Source organism: Ceratocystis lukuohia (genome assembly GCF_044167205.1).
Source record: "Ceratocystis lukuohia strain C4212 chromosome Unknown Supercontig5_pilon, whole genome shotgun sequence".
NCBI classification, from domain to species: Eukaryota; Fungi; Ascomycota; class Sordariomycetes; order Microascales; family Ceratocystidaceae; genus Ceratocystis; species Ceratocystis lukuohia.
Window position 1 is genome coordinate 678,801 of NW_027263524.1, and position 14,915 is coordinate 693,715.

At 48.8% G+C, this 14,915-nt stretch overlaps 3 protein-coding genes across 3 annotated transcripts; 2 read left to right on the plus strand and 1 right to left on the minus strand.

Annotated features, from left to right (window-relative positions):
- Nucleotides 1-366: 366 nt before the first annotated feature.
- On the plus strand, nt 367-1,197 carry HOO65_050182 (UPF0659 protein; the record flags this gene model as incomplete). Its single annotated transcript, XM_071000809.1, has 1 exon — nt 367-1,197. One exon carries the CDS (start codon nt 367-369, stop codon nt 1,195-1,197), a length of 831 nt encoding a protein of 276 aa, XP_070858241.1.
- An 8,665-nt stretch (nt 1,198-9,862) lies between these two features.
- HOO65_050183 (uncharacterized protein) lies at nt 9,863-12,496 on the plus strand (the record flags this gene model as incomplete). The annotated part of the gene is made up of 1 exon (XM_071000810.1): nt 9,863-12,496. One exon carries the CDS (start codon nt 9,863-9,865, stop codon nt 12,494-12,496), a length of 2,634 nt encoding a protein of 877 aa, XP_070858242.1.
- A 1,049-nt stretch (nt 12,497-13,545) lies between these two features.
- Nucleotides 13,546-14,171, minus strand: HOO65_050184 (Ubiquitin-conjugating enzyme variant MMS2; the record flags this gene model as incomplete). The annotated part of the gene is made up of 3 exons (XM_071003533.1): nt 13,546-13,884; nt 13,934-14,013; nt 14,096-14,171. 3 exons carry the CDS (start codon nt 14,169-14,171, stop codon nt 13,546-13,548), a joined length of 495 nt encoding a protein of 164 aa, XP_070858243.1.
- Nucleotides 14,172-14,915: the final 744 nt, after the last annotated feature.

Below are 14,915 nucleotides of genomic sequence, written 5' to 3' on the forward strand. Positions count from 1 at the left end.
CATAAAACCAGCAACGCGTTCCTACCTTTGGACACGGCCCATTCTCGGGTGAACTATTGTGCGGAGGCTGTGCGGGGAAACAAAGAAGCCCGCAGATTAACAGCCCGGGTGAGGTGGGTGAGTAGAATAAAGCAATGAGGCAAAACCAGCCTTAGTCAGAGAAAAACAATAGGCCAGGTAGTAGGTAATAATATCCGCAGCATTGCAATAGAAATGGGGCTTCCTCCCTTTTTTCCAAGGCTACAAGGTTGAAAGTCGTCTGTACTGTATCTAGCACACGCACACATATCCAATTCTCTCTATCCACATTTCTTACCTACTACAACCGCAACCACGCCAATTTTCTTCATCACACTAGCGTCCATCATGCCTACCACGCTTATCTTCGGCGGCAGCGGTAAAGTTGCGCGTCACTTGACCCGCCTCCTTGTCACTCCCACCGGTGCTGTTGCTGGTGCCCCCAAGGCCCAGCACACCGTGTATAGCATCATCCGCGACCCCGCACAGTCTTCAGCATTGACCGATCTGGGAGCTACCCCGCTCGTACAGTCCATCGAGTCAGCCACTGTTGCCGAGCTGGCAGCCACCATCCAGAAGGTCAACCCTGACTTCGTGGTCTGGAGTGCTGGTGCCGGCGCTGGTTCGTCTCCGGAAAGAACCCAAGCAGTTGACCGCGACGGCGCCATCAAGGTGATGGATGCGCTGGCCGCTGCACGCCCCGCCGGCTCCACAGACACCGCCGCTGATGACATGGCTGCTCGTCGCTTCATCATTGTCAGTGCCGTCGACATCCGCGATCGCACGAACAAGCCCGAGCCAGTATGGTATACTGAAGCAGACAGTACAATGAGCACACGCGTGTGGGGCGCCATCGGAAAATACATGGAGGCCAAGCTAGGAGCCGACCGGTCGCTGTATACGGACAATGCGCGGCGTCGGCTAGCCTACACCATCGTGCGGCCTGGTGGGCTCAGCGATGATCCAGGTACGGGCAAGGTGCGTGCGGGCCGTGTTGGTCTAGTGGGATTCATCCCCCGCGAGGATGTAGCGCGAACTGTCGTAGCATGCATTGAGAACCCGCAGACGGTCGGCCTGGCTATTGACTTCCTTGGCGAGGGCGAGGGCGCAGAGCCGTTAGAGCAAGCCGTTGAAAGGGTCGCCAGGGAAAGGGTGGATTGCTTTGAGGGGTTCTATTAGGCTCGTGGTTGGGGGGGGGGGAGGAAAGCTGTAGATAGGGTAAAGGATAGAGTGTAGGGAGTATTAGGGTAGGAGGATGGACTGTTTAGGTTGGACGAGTTCGCTCTCGCGCTCTCGTACCACCATCGCGAACAGAAACAGCGGTCTACTATCTGTGTCTCTGCATTTCTACATTTCTGCATTCCTTTGCTTTTTGTACCTCTATACTACTGCCCCTCCGACATTCCCTTAATAGAGTCTTACATGCACCGTCAACAGCTCCACAGCCATAGACACATACCATCCACCCATCCAGCTCGCGAACAACCTTCAACCACATCCGTTCATGATGCCCAGCGCACGCGCCAATACTAGTCGTCACGAACCCTCAATACTACTACTGTCGTGTTCCTGTATCATCCCACTCTGGCTGGTCGACTGTCATATTGCCCGCACCGAGACACGGGTCTCTGGTGTTGCTTGTGTTGCTTGTGGCGAATGAGACATGTCATGTCAGACAGCCAAGGACAGCAGTGACAAGCTACTATGGCTGCAGAGGCAGGCCTCGGGTTTCAGGCACGACAGGTGGTAACAATGTCCAGCGGGCACAATTGCGTGCAAATGTACACTTGGGTCCTATATTCATACGTACACACGTACATGGCTGCGTCATGTACACGTTCAGAAATTGCCTTCTCTTGCCTCTGCATCCCCCCGCCCTCATCATCATGCTCGCCCCACGATAAGCCCAGCCCACCTGCAGTGCGGTGATATACAGTACGCAACGCAAAGCCTTCTCTTTTTGCCTGTCTGACAAGCAAGCAATAGCTACCCAATTCCAACTATCATGCATGTCATATGGCGCTATGGTTTAACAGCCTAGGAGGAATGAACTAGTACCAATACACACATATTGGCATGGGGAGGAGATCTGAGCACACGAGAGCTAGTTACGCGAGTGGTTGTCCAGAAGCACAGATCCTCTGTTTTGTCTCTAGTGATGGACCTCCCTTTCTTCGCCTCCCCCGCCTGGCCCTCGTCTTCCCTTGGCTATTTTTCTTTTTCTGGAACTCTGCTTATTCTTTGTTCTTGTTCTTCTTCCTTATCCCTTCTGACGCTTAGATGCATCTCGCCTTTTCCGACTCTCCCTTGTACCGGCCATACTAGAGATGGAAGGGATAACAAGAAAGAAAAAAAAAGGAATGGCCAAAACCACGCCTAGTCCAAGGAAAAAAAGAAGACATTTGCCCTTGGCTTGGCTTGTGTTGCCCTGGGCCGGGCCTATGCTTCAATCTGTTGTGGACGTGCACACACTACCGACAACCTATTCACATGCAAATAAAGCCAAGATGATGGTTGATGTATGGGCTGAGCGAAGGCGAAAAGAGACGAGACGAGACTAAGGGACAATAATAACAAATAGTCGGTCGGCCCAAAGCTTCTCGGCAGTGCAGAGGAGCGACAGACAAAAGGAAGACAAGAGAAGTAAGACTGAACGATGGTTCGTGTCTTTGGCTGAGTCCTGTCGCTACTTCAATGTCTGCAGGCCAACGTCAAAGCCCTTTCAAAGAAAAGGTCGCAGCCATTGCCGCACTCAAAAAAGAGACGTTCAAAAGTACTGTTCAAAAAATGGTAGATATAAAGCACGGAGTAAAATAGCACCTATAGCCGCCAACAGAGCACTATACCAAAGGCCGAGAGCGGGAGCAGGGCTACAAGCCCCGTCCGTCTCCAATCCAGTCCCATTCTTCTTTGTTGATGATGCGGACAACACTCTGCTAGTCTATCCCTTCTAGTGCTCTGTGCCATATGGCGTAGAGAATGTTTAGTGGCTTTCAGGTGACAAAGACCCTGCTCGGACCTTCTTCTTGGATAGTTCCCCTCTTCTCAAGTCTCTGTTCGCCCCGATAGGGTCGTAAGCTTACGGGCAAGGGTCTAGAACATTCGGGCCTTAGCTAGAGCTTCTCGCCTTTGTCAAAGCTACAAGCTCGAGAGCCTACAAAGGAGAAAAAGATGTGACGAACTTGTGCTAATGCAAGGCGGGATGCCGGCACTCCACTCCATGCATGCTATGTACAAGATATGTACAGACATGTGCATATATTGAGTTGCAATATAGCATACATACATGTAGCACAGGGACAGCGGACAACGAGTGCGCTGATATACTCAATAATATGGCCAGACATGCTCGCCAACATATAAACAACAGGTCTAACGCGCTTTTACCCATGAACCTGGGTGCTTCCTGTCTCTCACCTATAGCCTAGTATTGCCACCAATAAATCCCCCCATCTTCACACCCAAAAAGGCAAAGTGTCCAATAGCCCGTCTCCCCTCGCCGAAGCTATCGATTTAATGGGGACGGGCTAAATACTATTCTTTGAGTAGGAGTTTGATATAAGGGGGCCGCGAGTAGCGCAGGAGAAACGAAGGCCTAGAGACATCAGCGCAATAACCGCAGGTCTGACATGTCTCTTTTCATCAGGAAGAAATTCTCCTTGTTATTTTGATTGCACACAGACATTGGATAATGCAACATCTGCAGCCAGACATTGCCAAAGAAAAAAAGCTCTTTTTCTCTCATCACATCACCTTCACAAAAGGCCCTACGATATAGCCCAAGGGCCATCTAGAAGCCGCCCCTTTGCCCCCTTCTGATTGTATTCTACAGCCAGCAAGAAGCTGAAAACACAAGCTGAAATTTAAGGTTTTTGTTAGCAATGCATTAATAAGACTGAAAACACAGAAAAAACGAAGCAAAATGAAGCAAAGCAACGCAACAAGAGCTGAAAAGCGACTTCCTTCATGTCCCCATCTTCTCTCCGCCCAAGAGAAGAGGGCTTTTTATTGCTTGTGATTGGCATGTCTTCTCGAGCTGAACGGACGTAAAGAGACCAAGAGACATCCAAAAGGCCGAGGCCCTTGTGACTTGCCCAAAGAGAAAAGATCTTGCGACTAGCGACGACATCGCACAAAGCTTGCTCAGGGGAAGCTTGCTTTAAATGACGCTGAAACCCTAGCGTTGCGTTGTCTAACCCTATTTGTCCGTGTAAGTCGAAAACAACGGTTGACATGACATGCAGCAGATGAAACCTGAAATTCGACTTTGCACTTCCCAGAATGTGCGCATGGGAACGTCAGGTTTAATTTGTTTTAGCCGGCCGTCGAAGGGAGCTGCAGGAAACAGGCAAAAGAAAGGGCGCACCGCACAAAAGAAACGGGACATGCAAACGAAGATTCCAAATTGTTCCATGAATGTCTTCGCCTCGCCCTCTAGGAGGAACAGGGTGTGGAGGTCAACAGTGAAGCTCGGAAGGGAGGAAGTGGGAGAAGTGGGAGGACAGGGAAAAGCAGAAATGAATGGTTGTGAGGATAGAAGGCCCAAGAGTGGGCGGCAGACGAAAATGCAACGCTCAAGAGGATTGAATCAGAGGGCGGGCGGGCGAGGGAGCAAGCAAGAGCAGGAGCAGACCAGACAAGGCCAGGCTGGGTCTGGTGCATCCACGACAAAATAGACGTCTTATCGAGCTGGAGCATCTTGGCCTTCTCTGTCTCTTGTGCTGCCCACCCTTGTTATTGTGGTGTTGGTTTGTCAAACACAGCATCCGACGCGACCTGCGCAACATGCAGGCTAGAGCTAGGCTAGGCTCGGCCTTGTCGGTGTCTGTGTGTTGCAAGAAAGAAGAAAGAGAAAAAAGAAGCAACACAAACACGGCCCTGCTCTTCTGCTCTCCTCAGACACGAGCGAGATATGAAGGAGGGCCAGAAGACAAGGCCTAGTTGCTGTGGTGTTCTGGGGGTTTTTTTTTTCCCTTCCAGAAGCGTTTTTGGCAGTCCTGCCCAGGCTAGACTTAGGACTCTTGTTTTGTTCTCTTCTCCTGATCGTTTTACGCATGATGTCCTTTTTCTTTGCCCGGTCGTGGCCAGAGGACAGGACATGTTTAATTTAATTAAATTTAATTCGTCTTTATTACTTCATTTTTTGTGTCATGTGATTGGCTGCTCTTGGCTGTGACGTATGTTGTTGACATGTTTCGTGTAGCCCCGGGGGAGGGGGTTCTTTCTTTGCTTGGCTATGCTATGCTTTTTTTTTTTTTTTTTTTTTTTTTTTTTTTTGCTTTTTCACCTCCTAAGTAACCTTCTTTTGTTCCCTAATTTTTTTTTTCGCATCTCTTTCTCTCTTCTTTTTGGCGACGGCTAGGCGACCATGCGTCTATTCGCCAAAACTAGAAGTTAAAAACCCTGACTTATCGAGTTGTGTTAAGCCGGCCAACCACTCCTTAGCATTGCGACGTCAAGTCCCCGGCCAGAGCTCTAACTGGCTGCTTTCTCCTCCCTTTCCTTGCATATGCAAAATGAAATATGGCATAAGAATGGCTGTCATTATGAAAATCATTTGCCGAAAGGGAGGCTCAAGAAGAAAAAAAAAAGTAATATAGAACAAAGACTTCTGATATTGGAGTCCCGACATCTAGCAGCGTAGGGGATGATGGGATGGCCAGCGAAAAGAGGCCCCACAGCCAGCCAGGGCCTGTCCTCTCCCCGTTGCAGTGCAGCATGCAGTACAACGCTTCCATGTACGTGTTTTGTGACTTGTTGCAATGCGAATGTGTACAAAACCCTTCGTGTATCTGTAACACGCAATTTGCGGCAACAAAAACCTGCATATGAACATCTTTTTCTGTCCGCACTAGCGCAAGGTACCGCCGGCTTGTACCTAAAGCCATTTCTGTGTGCTGTACGTTCATCCTCTAGGATCATGTGACCAGACCCGCTTTCTTTTCCTCCACCCACCCAGCTCAAGAAGCTGGTATCGAAGCAAAAAGTCACAGCTGTACGGCAAACAGGGAAAATGCATCTTCTTAGGCGATCCTTGAAGGATAGGCAGTCAGACGGAAGAGAGAGGGAAAATAAAAATAAGAATAAAACGAGCCCAATTTGGAAAGGATTGCTGTCGGAGGAAGATACCTCCAGGGTACTTCGGCCAAGGCTGCGACGATCACTCTTGACTAAGTACTCAAAAAGTCCTGCTCTCTTCCCTTTGTATATCGCGAAACCTACAATGCCGCTCTGGCTCCAGTGTCTTTGTCCTCGTCTGACAGTGCCTATCAACACATCACCACACGGACAAGCAGGTATCAGGTACCACGGCCGGCCCAAAAATAGACGGCAAAAAAAAGCCAGCTATCCAGCAAAACACAGCAAAGGCATGTGAAGTTATCTAGGCTAATGTCGCAGTGACCTCCACCCAGGGGTCCTCCAATATTATGTCCAGCTAAACTGTGGATATCCGCATCAACCATGCATATCCCGGCAACTCTGAGGGTTTTGGCGCTGAACTTCTTGGAATCAAACAGCTTGGGATGCTTGACAAAAGGAATGTGAATAAACCCTAGACACCAACCCTATACGCTACGTTTGTGACGTTTGTGTGTAGAATGGCTGCTCTAACCTTGGCCTTCACATCAATCAATTATTTGCGGTTGGAAAGGTCTCTCAGTGATCAGGGTACTTGCCTAATCTGTATTTTTCTGCGTCGCATTTTGTGTGATGTCAACGCTTTTGTGACATCAGAGCTTTTGTGTCTGCTTGATGTCTGGCCGTGCTATCCAGAGATCTGCCTGGAGTTCTTTCCCATCTTGACGAAAATCATCCAGAGATTTACCTGGGGCTCTTTCCCGTTTGACAAATTGATGGAAAAGATTTTCGTCGGGATTGCCCGTATTCTTTCTGTTTGTGTGCTGGTGTTTCTGTCTATCCATCCATCAGCCATCAGCCCTTCTCGCTACCCCGCTTCACACACTCAACTCATTCATGCATCATTACCATTACTTCATCACCAGGCCGCTTTCTTGCCCGTCTCTTCTCTCCTCCTTCTCCTTGGCTTTCGTCAAGTTCCTGCATGTGTCCTGTCTTGTCTTGTCTTGTCCTGACTTGTCTTGTCTTGTCTGGATATTAATCAGACCTTGTCCTGCTTGACAACTTGACATGGAAGGGCCTTCGTCTTGTCTCGCCCAAATTTTGTTTCACTTGGGGCTTCGCCTTGACAAGTTGTCTGTCTGTGCCCCAATTCCTCATTTAATGAAGTGCTGAGCTTGCTGTAGCTGTCTGTAAGTAGTCGTGCTGCATGGAGCCGGGGCTTGGTTTCTTTGTGCTTTTGGTTTGTTCTGGCCGCCTGCCCTCTGCTCCTTGTCTTTGTCCTGGCTGCCTCGCCGTCTTCCTCGCTGCTCCGTTCCCGTAGCTTATCCTACTGACAACCGACTCGTCCAGCTTGCATCCTGGACTCTGCAGGCTAACAACTCCTTAGATTTCCTTGGCTTGTCGTTTCTTCTTCATCCTCTCTCTTTTTTTTTTTTTTTTTTTGCCTCCCGATTATAAGTCTCAAATTCGGGGTTCCATCGTTCCACTGCTTACTACGACACTAAACTCGACCGACCTCCTGATTCTTCCCAAAGTTGTACTGGTCTCTTGCATCAGGGTCGGCATTGGCCTGGATCACACCCACCAAAACACAAACAAATTCCCGTCTCTGTAATAGCAATCTCGCCGGCTTTGTTCTTCGCGTATGTATGGCCTTCCGTCGCATTGCATTACGTTACTTTCTGCTCCCCCCCCCCCCCCTCGCCCATATATTCAGCAGCTTGGAGAACAACTAAGAGGAGAAAAGAATAACAAGCCAGCAAAGAAGAAGGGCTAATCCCTGAACAGGAAAGCTTTGGTCTCCATCCTACTATATTACCGCCCCTCCTTAGCAAAAAGGCAGGTTTCAAACGCTAGGAGTACATGCCCTTTTAGGCTCTTTATCTTGGCTTTCAGGCTTGTCCAAGCTGGTATTGGGAATTGGTTTGCTGTTCCTCTTGTTTCTATTGTAACATGTTTTCTTCGTAAGCAGTAGAAGCAGGTGGTGCTCTACACTAATGCCGACCCCAACACTGGTAGCACCAGCACCAGCACCAGCACCAGCACTACCATTGGCACCAGCCAAGTCCATATATCCAACACAGCCGCCTGCTAGAGGCGCCCGTGCTTCTAGAGGCGCCCGTGCTTCTAGAGGCGCCCTTTCATCCCTTATGCTTTTGCGTTTTCTTCTTTTTGGCCACTCTGCTGACTGAATGTGTAAAGCTTACTCTATCTAAACAAGATTCTCTGAATTCCTGCCCTGGCTCTAGTATCCTTCCTCAGCTTCTTCTGCACTCCACCTCTCCCTGGACCCGGACTAGCCTTTGCAATAGCCTGCTCCCTTCTTGTCTCTCTTTTTCTCTTCTTTCCTCTTTCTCTCTTTGCGTTATGCAAACGTGCAAGTCAAGTCTATCTAAACCAAATCTAACAGGGCACCACCCCCAACCTTGTCCACAGCTAGACCTAGACCGAGCCTCAGACCCCAAGCCAGAACCCAGAACACAGACCCGGTCGGCCCCAAGCAAGCCCCGATCTTTGCGCCCTTATACCCATAGCTATATGCTACATGCTACGGGTCGACACGAGACGTTAACAAGACTAGAAAAGCAACAGGAAAAAGAGAATCCGAGCGTAAAAAAAAGAAGTGGCAGTCGCAGCAGCAACAGCAGCAACAGCAGCAGCAGCAGCAGCAGCAACGACTGGCACATCACAAGTACCCTCGCTTTTGTTTTACATTATCGGGATCCATCTTTCTCTCTTTCACTCTATTTACCTTTTAATATCTCGATTTTACTGTTTGCTGCCTGTCTCTTTGATCCTGTGAATCCTCATCCTACGTCTTCTGCTCTTGTCTTGCGTTCGTTTAGCTTCCTCGTTGCAAGAACTAATTGAGCAACAAAAAGCTTTAGGCCGGCCGACTTGTCTTTCTTTTTTACCGCTAAACTTCTTTTATTTATCGTTTATTTACTTTCTCTACTATTTTTTTTAATTTTTTTTTTTACTTTCTTTCACTCCCTCCTTTTATTTTATTTTATTTTGCCTCTTCCTTCTTTTTTATTCATTCATTCATCCCATCGTGACTGTGACTGGGTGGAACCTCCCAGTTCTTAATTCTCTCTTTTCCTCTTGATTAATTGATAGTTAGTTGACTCCAACCCATATATCCTTGCAGTCGCTTCCACCTGCTGCTCTTCCCACCTATTCTTCATATCCCAATATCTTACTTGACCCTTGATTAAGTGCCAGTATCCAATACCTTCTTTTCTTCCAGTATTTGCTGTTTGCATTTCCTGTTACAACCAACGCTTCTTCTTCCACCCCCGCCACAGCCCTCTTCTTTTTCTCTTCTTGGAACTTTTCACACGTTTTGTTTGCCCTTACTGCCAAACGACAACCATCACCACCACCACCACCACTACCACCAACAAACAATACAAATCACAATTCCCTCCCCCTTGCCATACTAAATTACCAAGCTGGCTAGTTTGTTGCTTTGTCTTGCTTTCATGACTTTGCACTGACCTGTTATTTACTTATTCCGTCTGTTTATCATATAATATCTGATCTTGGCTTTTGCACTGACATCAAACTTCCGGCTTTCGTTGTGGCTCTTGTTCATCCATGTGCCTGCGCTCATCTTGCTCTCTTATATGCAACCAACGCCACTTGATGTTCGGGAATATTCCTTCATAGCCTTCTTCTTTCTTTCTTTTCTCTTCTCCCAGCCCTCTCTTGCCACCTACCACCCACCTTCCACACACACATATCGCTATCCATCGTCATAATGGGTAGAACGTCAAAGTTTTCTTTTCCTGTTCCTACTCGTAAGAACAGGAAGTCCCAGATGCCTCCTCCTCCTATCATTGAATCTTCAACACCAATCTTCCCTAGCAAGATCGAGCAGATTCTTGGAAGCGGCCAACAATCAACCCCTCAACAACGTCGTACCAGCGTCGCTTCATCACTACACTGGGAGACCGGCAGCACATCAGCAATCAGTGTTGCTATATCAGACACCAGCCAAGCTACCATTACTCCTACCATTCACGGTGGCCTAGCTGTTCTAAACGAAGATTCCGAAAACTACGACTGGGACCAAGAGTCTACCGCCACAGCAAACTACAGCAGCTACAGAAATAGACACCTCTCAGTTGCTCCCTCCATCGCCTCCGTCGCCTCTGTAGACGCCGCCAGTGTTCTCAGACGCTCGCAATCAAACTCTACCATCACATCCTTCTATGACAAGTCTCGTGTTCCTTTATCTATTTCCCAACAAACATCGTCGTCTTCAATGGCCAAGGGAGTGCCAAACAAAGCCTCAGCCGTCATGAACATGGAAGGCCGCCCGGGTTCTGCCCAGAAGAAGAAGCCTTCAAAGCTTAATCTTGCCAGCTATGTGCGTGGCAAGCGTAGTAACCACAGCTTACACTCAGATACTGCCAACATCGAATCCGACATTCCCAATGTTCCCGCTGTTTCTCCCACCGCTTCCCTGGCACCAGCAAGCATAGGAGCTGGCGAGCCTTCGCCAAACTCTACAAGACAGCGCTTCCACCGAAAGTTTCTTGACGTGACCAGACAGCCTGGAGCTCGTCGGTTGAAAAACGTTCCAAGCGACCACAGCTTGCAGTCACAACAAACAACCACAACAGAACTGAACAGTCTTTATGACCATTATGAGCGCATGTCTCTCAGACAGGTTCCGGAAGATGAACAGGGCGGCTTGGAAACAGGCAACAATGGGGGTGAGATTTTGGATATTTTGGAAGAAGAGGAAGATCAGTTTATCCCCATGCGATCTGCAACTCTTCCCCCAAGGATCCATGACCAGAGTCGTTTGTCACCCCCAGAGTCTCCTCAAAATGCTCAGCATGGTGTTGAGGAGGGCTTGGAGCTTGGTAGCGAGTACTACAATAGCTTCAACCCGAGAATGACCATTGCCCCTCAGGTGCTGGCTGCCTCTGATGACTGCAATATCAGTTTATCCAGCAGGGTCACAAAGGGCTCCAAAAACTCCAAGGGCTCTACTAAAAAGTCCAGTCTCATCGAATCGGACCTATTGGAGCGTAGTATGCTTTCCTTATCGTCAGACTCTGAAGATGACAACTCTGTGTTCTCTGCCGCAAAGCCGTCTGCTCCACAGCGCGCTTCTATCTGCACTTCATTAAGCAGCGACGTTAGCAGCTTTGGTGCTGACGATCGCAGTCTCAGCACATCGCGCAGCCCGTCTCGCAAATCATCAACAAGAAGATCGCAGTTTTCCCCTGGCAATAACTATCTGGCGATCCCCCACGACCAGCCTATCCCCCGCGTCAAACGGCAGTCGATTACTAGGCCTTCGTCTATTAGCTCATCGCCTCGTTCGCCTGGCTCGGCAAAGTCCAGCCATCCCCCAATGCCTCCTGTCGCCTCTGAGCTTACCCTGCCTGCTATCATGAAACCAAGCAATGTCATTAATCTGGTGCCCATCAAGGGCGTTCCGGAAGCTCCCCCGGGCGATGCACCTACCCGTGCTTTGCCCGCCATTCCTGTTCAGCGCTCTGCTATGGGGCGGTCCAACTCTGTGGATCGCTCGACCTCGACTCCTCCCATTAGCCCCATGTCTACGGACTTTCTTGCCCGGTCTGCATCTCAAAGCTCTGCTTCTAGTTCACGCGTCATGACCGTAACGAGACAGGAAGAACTCCTTCTAGCCGCTTTGAGACAAAAGCGGGCTCGTATGCGGGAAAACATCATTTCTGAGCTTGAGGAGGAGGGCATCCATAACCAGCCTAGACCTCGCCCGTCTCAGAGCACAATCACCGATATGAAGTCCAACCGTCGTTTGTCAACTAGTTCTAGAACCTCAGCTAGCACAACGGGCCATACCAACTCGCGCAAAACCTCGTTCAGCTGTGGCCCTGGGGCCAACGCCATGCCCGTGATGAACATCCACAACCTTGCGCCACTCCCCAGCCAGCACGTTGAGCTGTACCCCCGCGAGCACAAGCCCTCGCCGCCTCTACCAGCTAAGAAGGAACAAATGATGCTCTTTCTCGAACCTACTGATGAGAATGCGGAGGCGTCTGATTTGGGCGAGTATGCGGATGATAGCGATGATGACATCTCCAGTGATGACTTTTTCCGCCTGCCTGAGCCGCCGAGACACACATATACTCGACAAATAGGTAGTGGCTCGGCTGCTATCCCTACACCTTTGAAGGCTCCTATGCTAGATGTTGATGTTCGCGTTGCTGCGTCGTCTAGTGGCAGTGAGCCGGATCTGGGGCTCATGGGCATCCCGCGACCCGACTCTCCCATCTCACCTCCAACTGCCGAAAGACTGGATTCAGCTGGTTGTCTGAGCAAACGCAAGGCGGCGAGATTGAGTGCTGTTGGCATGGGCAGCAGCATCCCATTTTGGGGCGATGATGACTAAATCCAATCGTCTATTTTGCCCTCTACCTATTTTCTCCATTTCCTTTTTTTTTTTTTTTTTTTTCCTTGTTTTCCTTTGTCTCTGTTCGTCTGTGTTTACGTCAATTATGAGTGAAGGAAAGACAGCACAACAAAGAAGTGGACGCAATTCCTGATGATTACCAGTGCTGTCACTCTTTTTTTTTTTTTTATTCCTCTTCATTCCATTTTCTTGTTGACGCCCTCATCTATGAGAACAACAAATTTCTTTTGTTGAACGTCTTTGTCGAGATATTCGCATACTCACCTCCTCCATTCTCTGTTTTTCTTTTTCCCCGATCTTTTCCAAATTTCCTTTGTGTGTGAACTTCATGATTTGTGTTGATACGATTTCTGCCTCACCGCCTGCCATCCTATCTTTATTTGCCTTTCCTTTGTTGGGTTTATTTCGGCTGGCTTTTTTCTCTTTGTCTTCTTCATCTTTTATCTCACAGGCGTACCAGACCACATTCTCTGGTAGTCTTTTCTTTGCCCCCTTTTTTTTTTCCTCTTCTTCTTACCCTCTACTATTCTTTTCTCCTTTTCTTTCTGTCTTGTTTCTTGGGTTGGTTGATGGGATCCTGCTTCGTGCGCATTCAAGTCCGTGAGTGACTCCTTGTTTTTTTTACTTGTTTGGGATTGTTTATTTGCTTGGGTGGTTTATCGTGCGCCTTTTCGTTCTTTTTCTTGCGTCTCCTTTCACGTATGTAGCTGTGATTTATTGGCAAACCTGCCTGGACAAAGTAGTCAAAACATCTATTGTTTCATTTCATACCTTTCAGTCATCAAGTAAAGTGCATGCGTGTAATTATGAATGTGGCGTTCGGTCTTATAGAACAAGGGGGTAGCTTTGTGGTATCATGAGGGCTATTCAGTCAGTCTTCTATTGCTTTTTGTTGAGAGTGAAGCTTGATACTTCGTTATCATATGGAGCACACTGGCCACATCAGGCCACACCAGACCGCAACCTTATCATTTCCTCTTCAATCGTCACTAGCTTCACTTATCGATCGACACTGCCGCAGCCTTTGTCTACTCAAATGTTGAACCCTCCGGGGGTTGGGGAATCTTCTTATTCGAGGGCAGAGCCATGTACCTCCGCAGTTCAATAAGCACGGTTTCCATAGTGTGACTACGCTTCCACTCGTTAAGGCACGGTAGCTGGCGGGGATCAACCTGCCCATTGGTGGGATTGACACATGGCAGCGATACGCGGCTGATGAACTGGATGGTCGGAGGCTCGTCGGGGTATTGAGGGCCGCAGTGCATCTTGACGGAGTAAATGCGATTTTCGTGGACGCTCTGGAGGCGGGGAAGCGAGGTGAAGTGAGGTGAGGCGTTAGTTGGGTTGCGTGGCTTGCGTTGGGCGGACTTGCAACGGGATGTGCAGGGGAGGGACGAGAGCTGAGGTTCAACGTACGTGGGGAGGACCAATGATGGTACCAGTCCAGTTTGACATGAGAAGATCTTCAGGGTCCTCAAGACCGTATGAGCAGGCCTCTAAAACAAGGGTTAGAAAGCCATTGTGGAACTCGGGATTTAGACAAGCCACAAGGCTTGGGGATCTAGAGATCAGACTTACCAGAGCCCATGCCCTTCTCGCCCTTCTCAAGCTCCTCTAGTAGGCGGAAGTTTCTGGGAACCTTGGCAGTGGCCATTGTATCTGTTGTTTGTTGAGTCGAGAGTTTGGTTGTTGTGTAGAGGGAAAAGAGAATGAGGGCTTGGCCTAGTATTCGCCGGATCTATATGTATATTTTTTGTCGCGGTATATGTGTGGGGAGGGCGACAAGTCCAAAGAAATCGCAGGCTGGAATTTTATGCAAGTTCCGTGGATCTAAGTACTTGAATGGGAACTTGGGGGGTCAGAAGTTTGCTGGTTGGGTCTTGTTAGTTTTCGTGAGGGTGAATGTAGTTTGGGAAGGGGAGGGGTTGAAGCGGCTGAGTCAGCAATATGCTTGTACTATATTTTAGCTTTAGTACTTACAAGGGGGGGGGGGGCTAGAACAGCTATGGTTAGGTACACAGGGTGTATTCTTTTTCATGTGATATTAGCCTGATCTAATGTCGCCTGTCGGTGGACTACTTGAACTTTGGAATGGAAAGAAAGCTTGAAAGATACGCTGTAGAGTTTATCTCTAGTCATTATGAAAATGGCCCAGCATAGGAGAAATTATTGAGAGGGGATGAGAGCGCCTGACAGGGATAATGAATGACGTAGCTGGCCTTAGTTTTGGATACGCTTAGCAAGGCTGAGTGTAGTGCAGCTGTCAGCAGCTGTAAGGGTTTTCCTGCTTCAAACCAGCTAAGTGAAGCAAATTGTTGATTGATTCGTTTGCTGAGAAGAGCTTGGAGAGTTCTCAGTATTTTGACTTTTTATTTATTGCGATCTTCCTTTCCTTTTG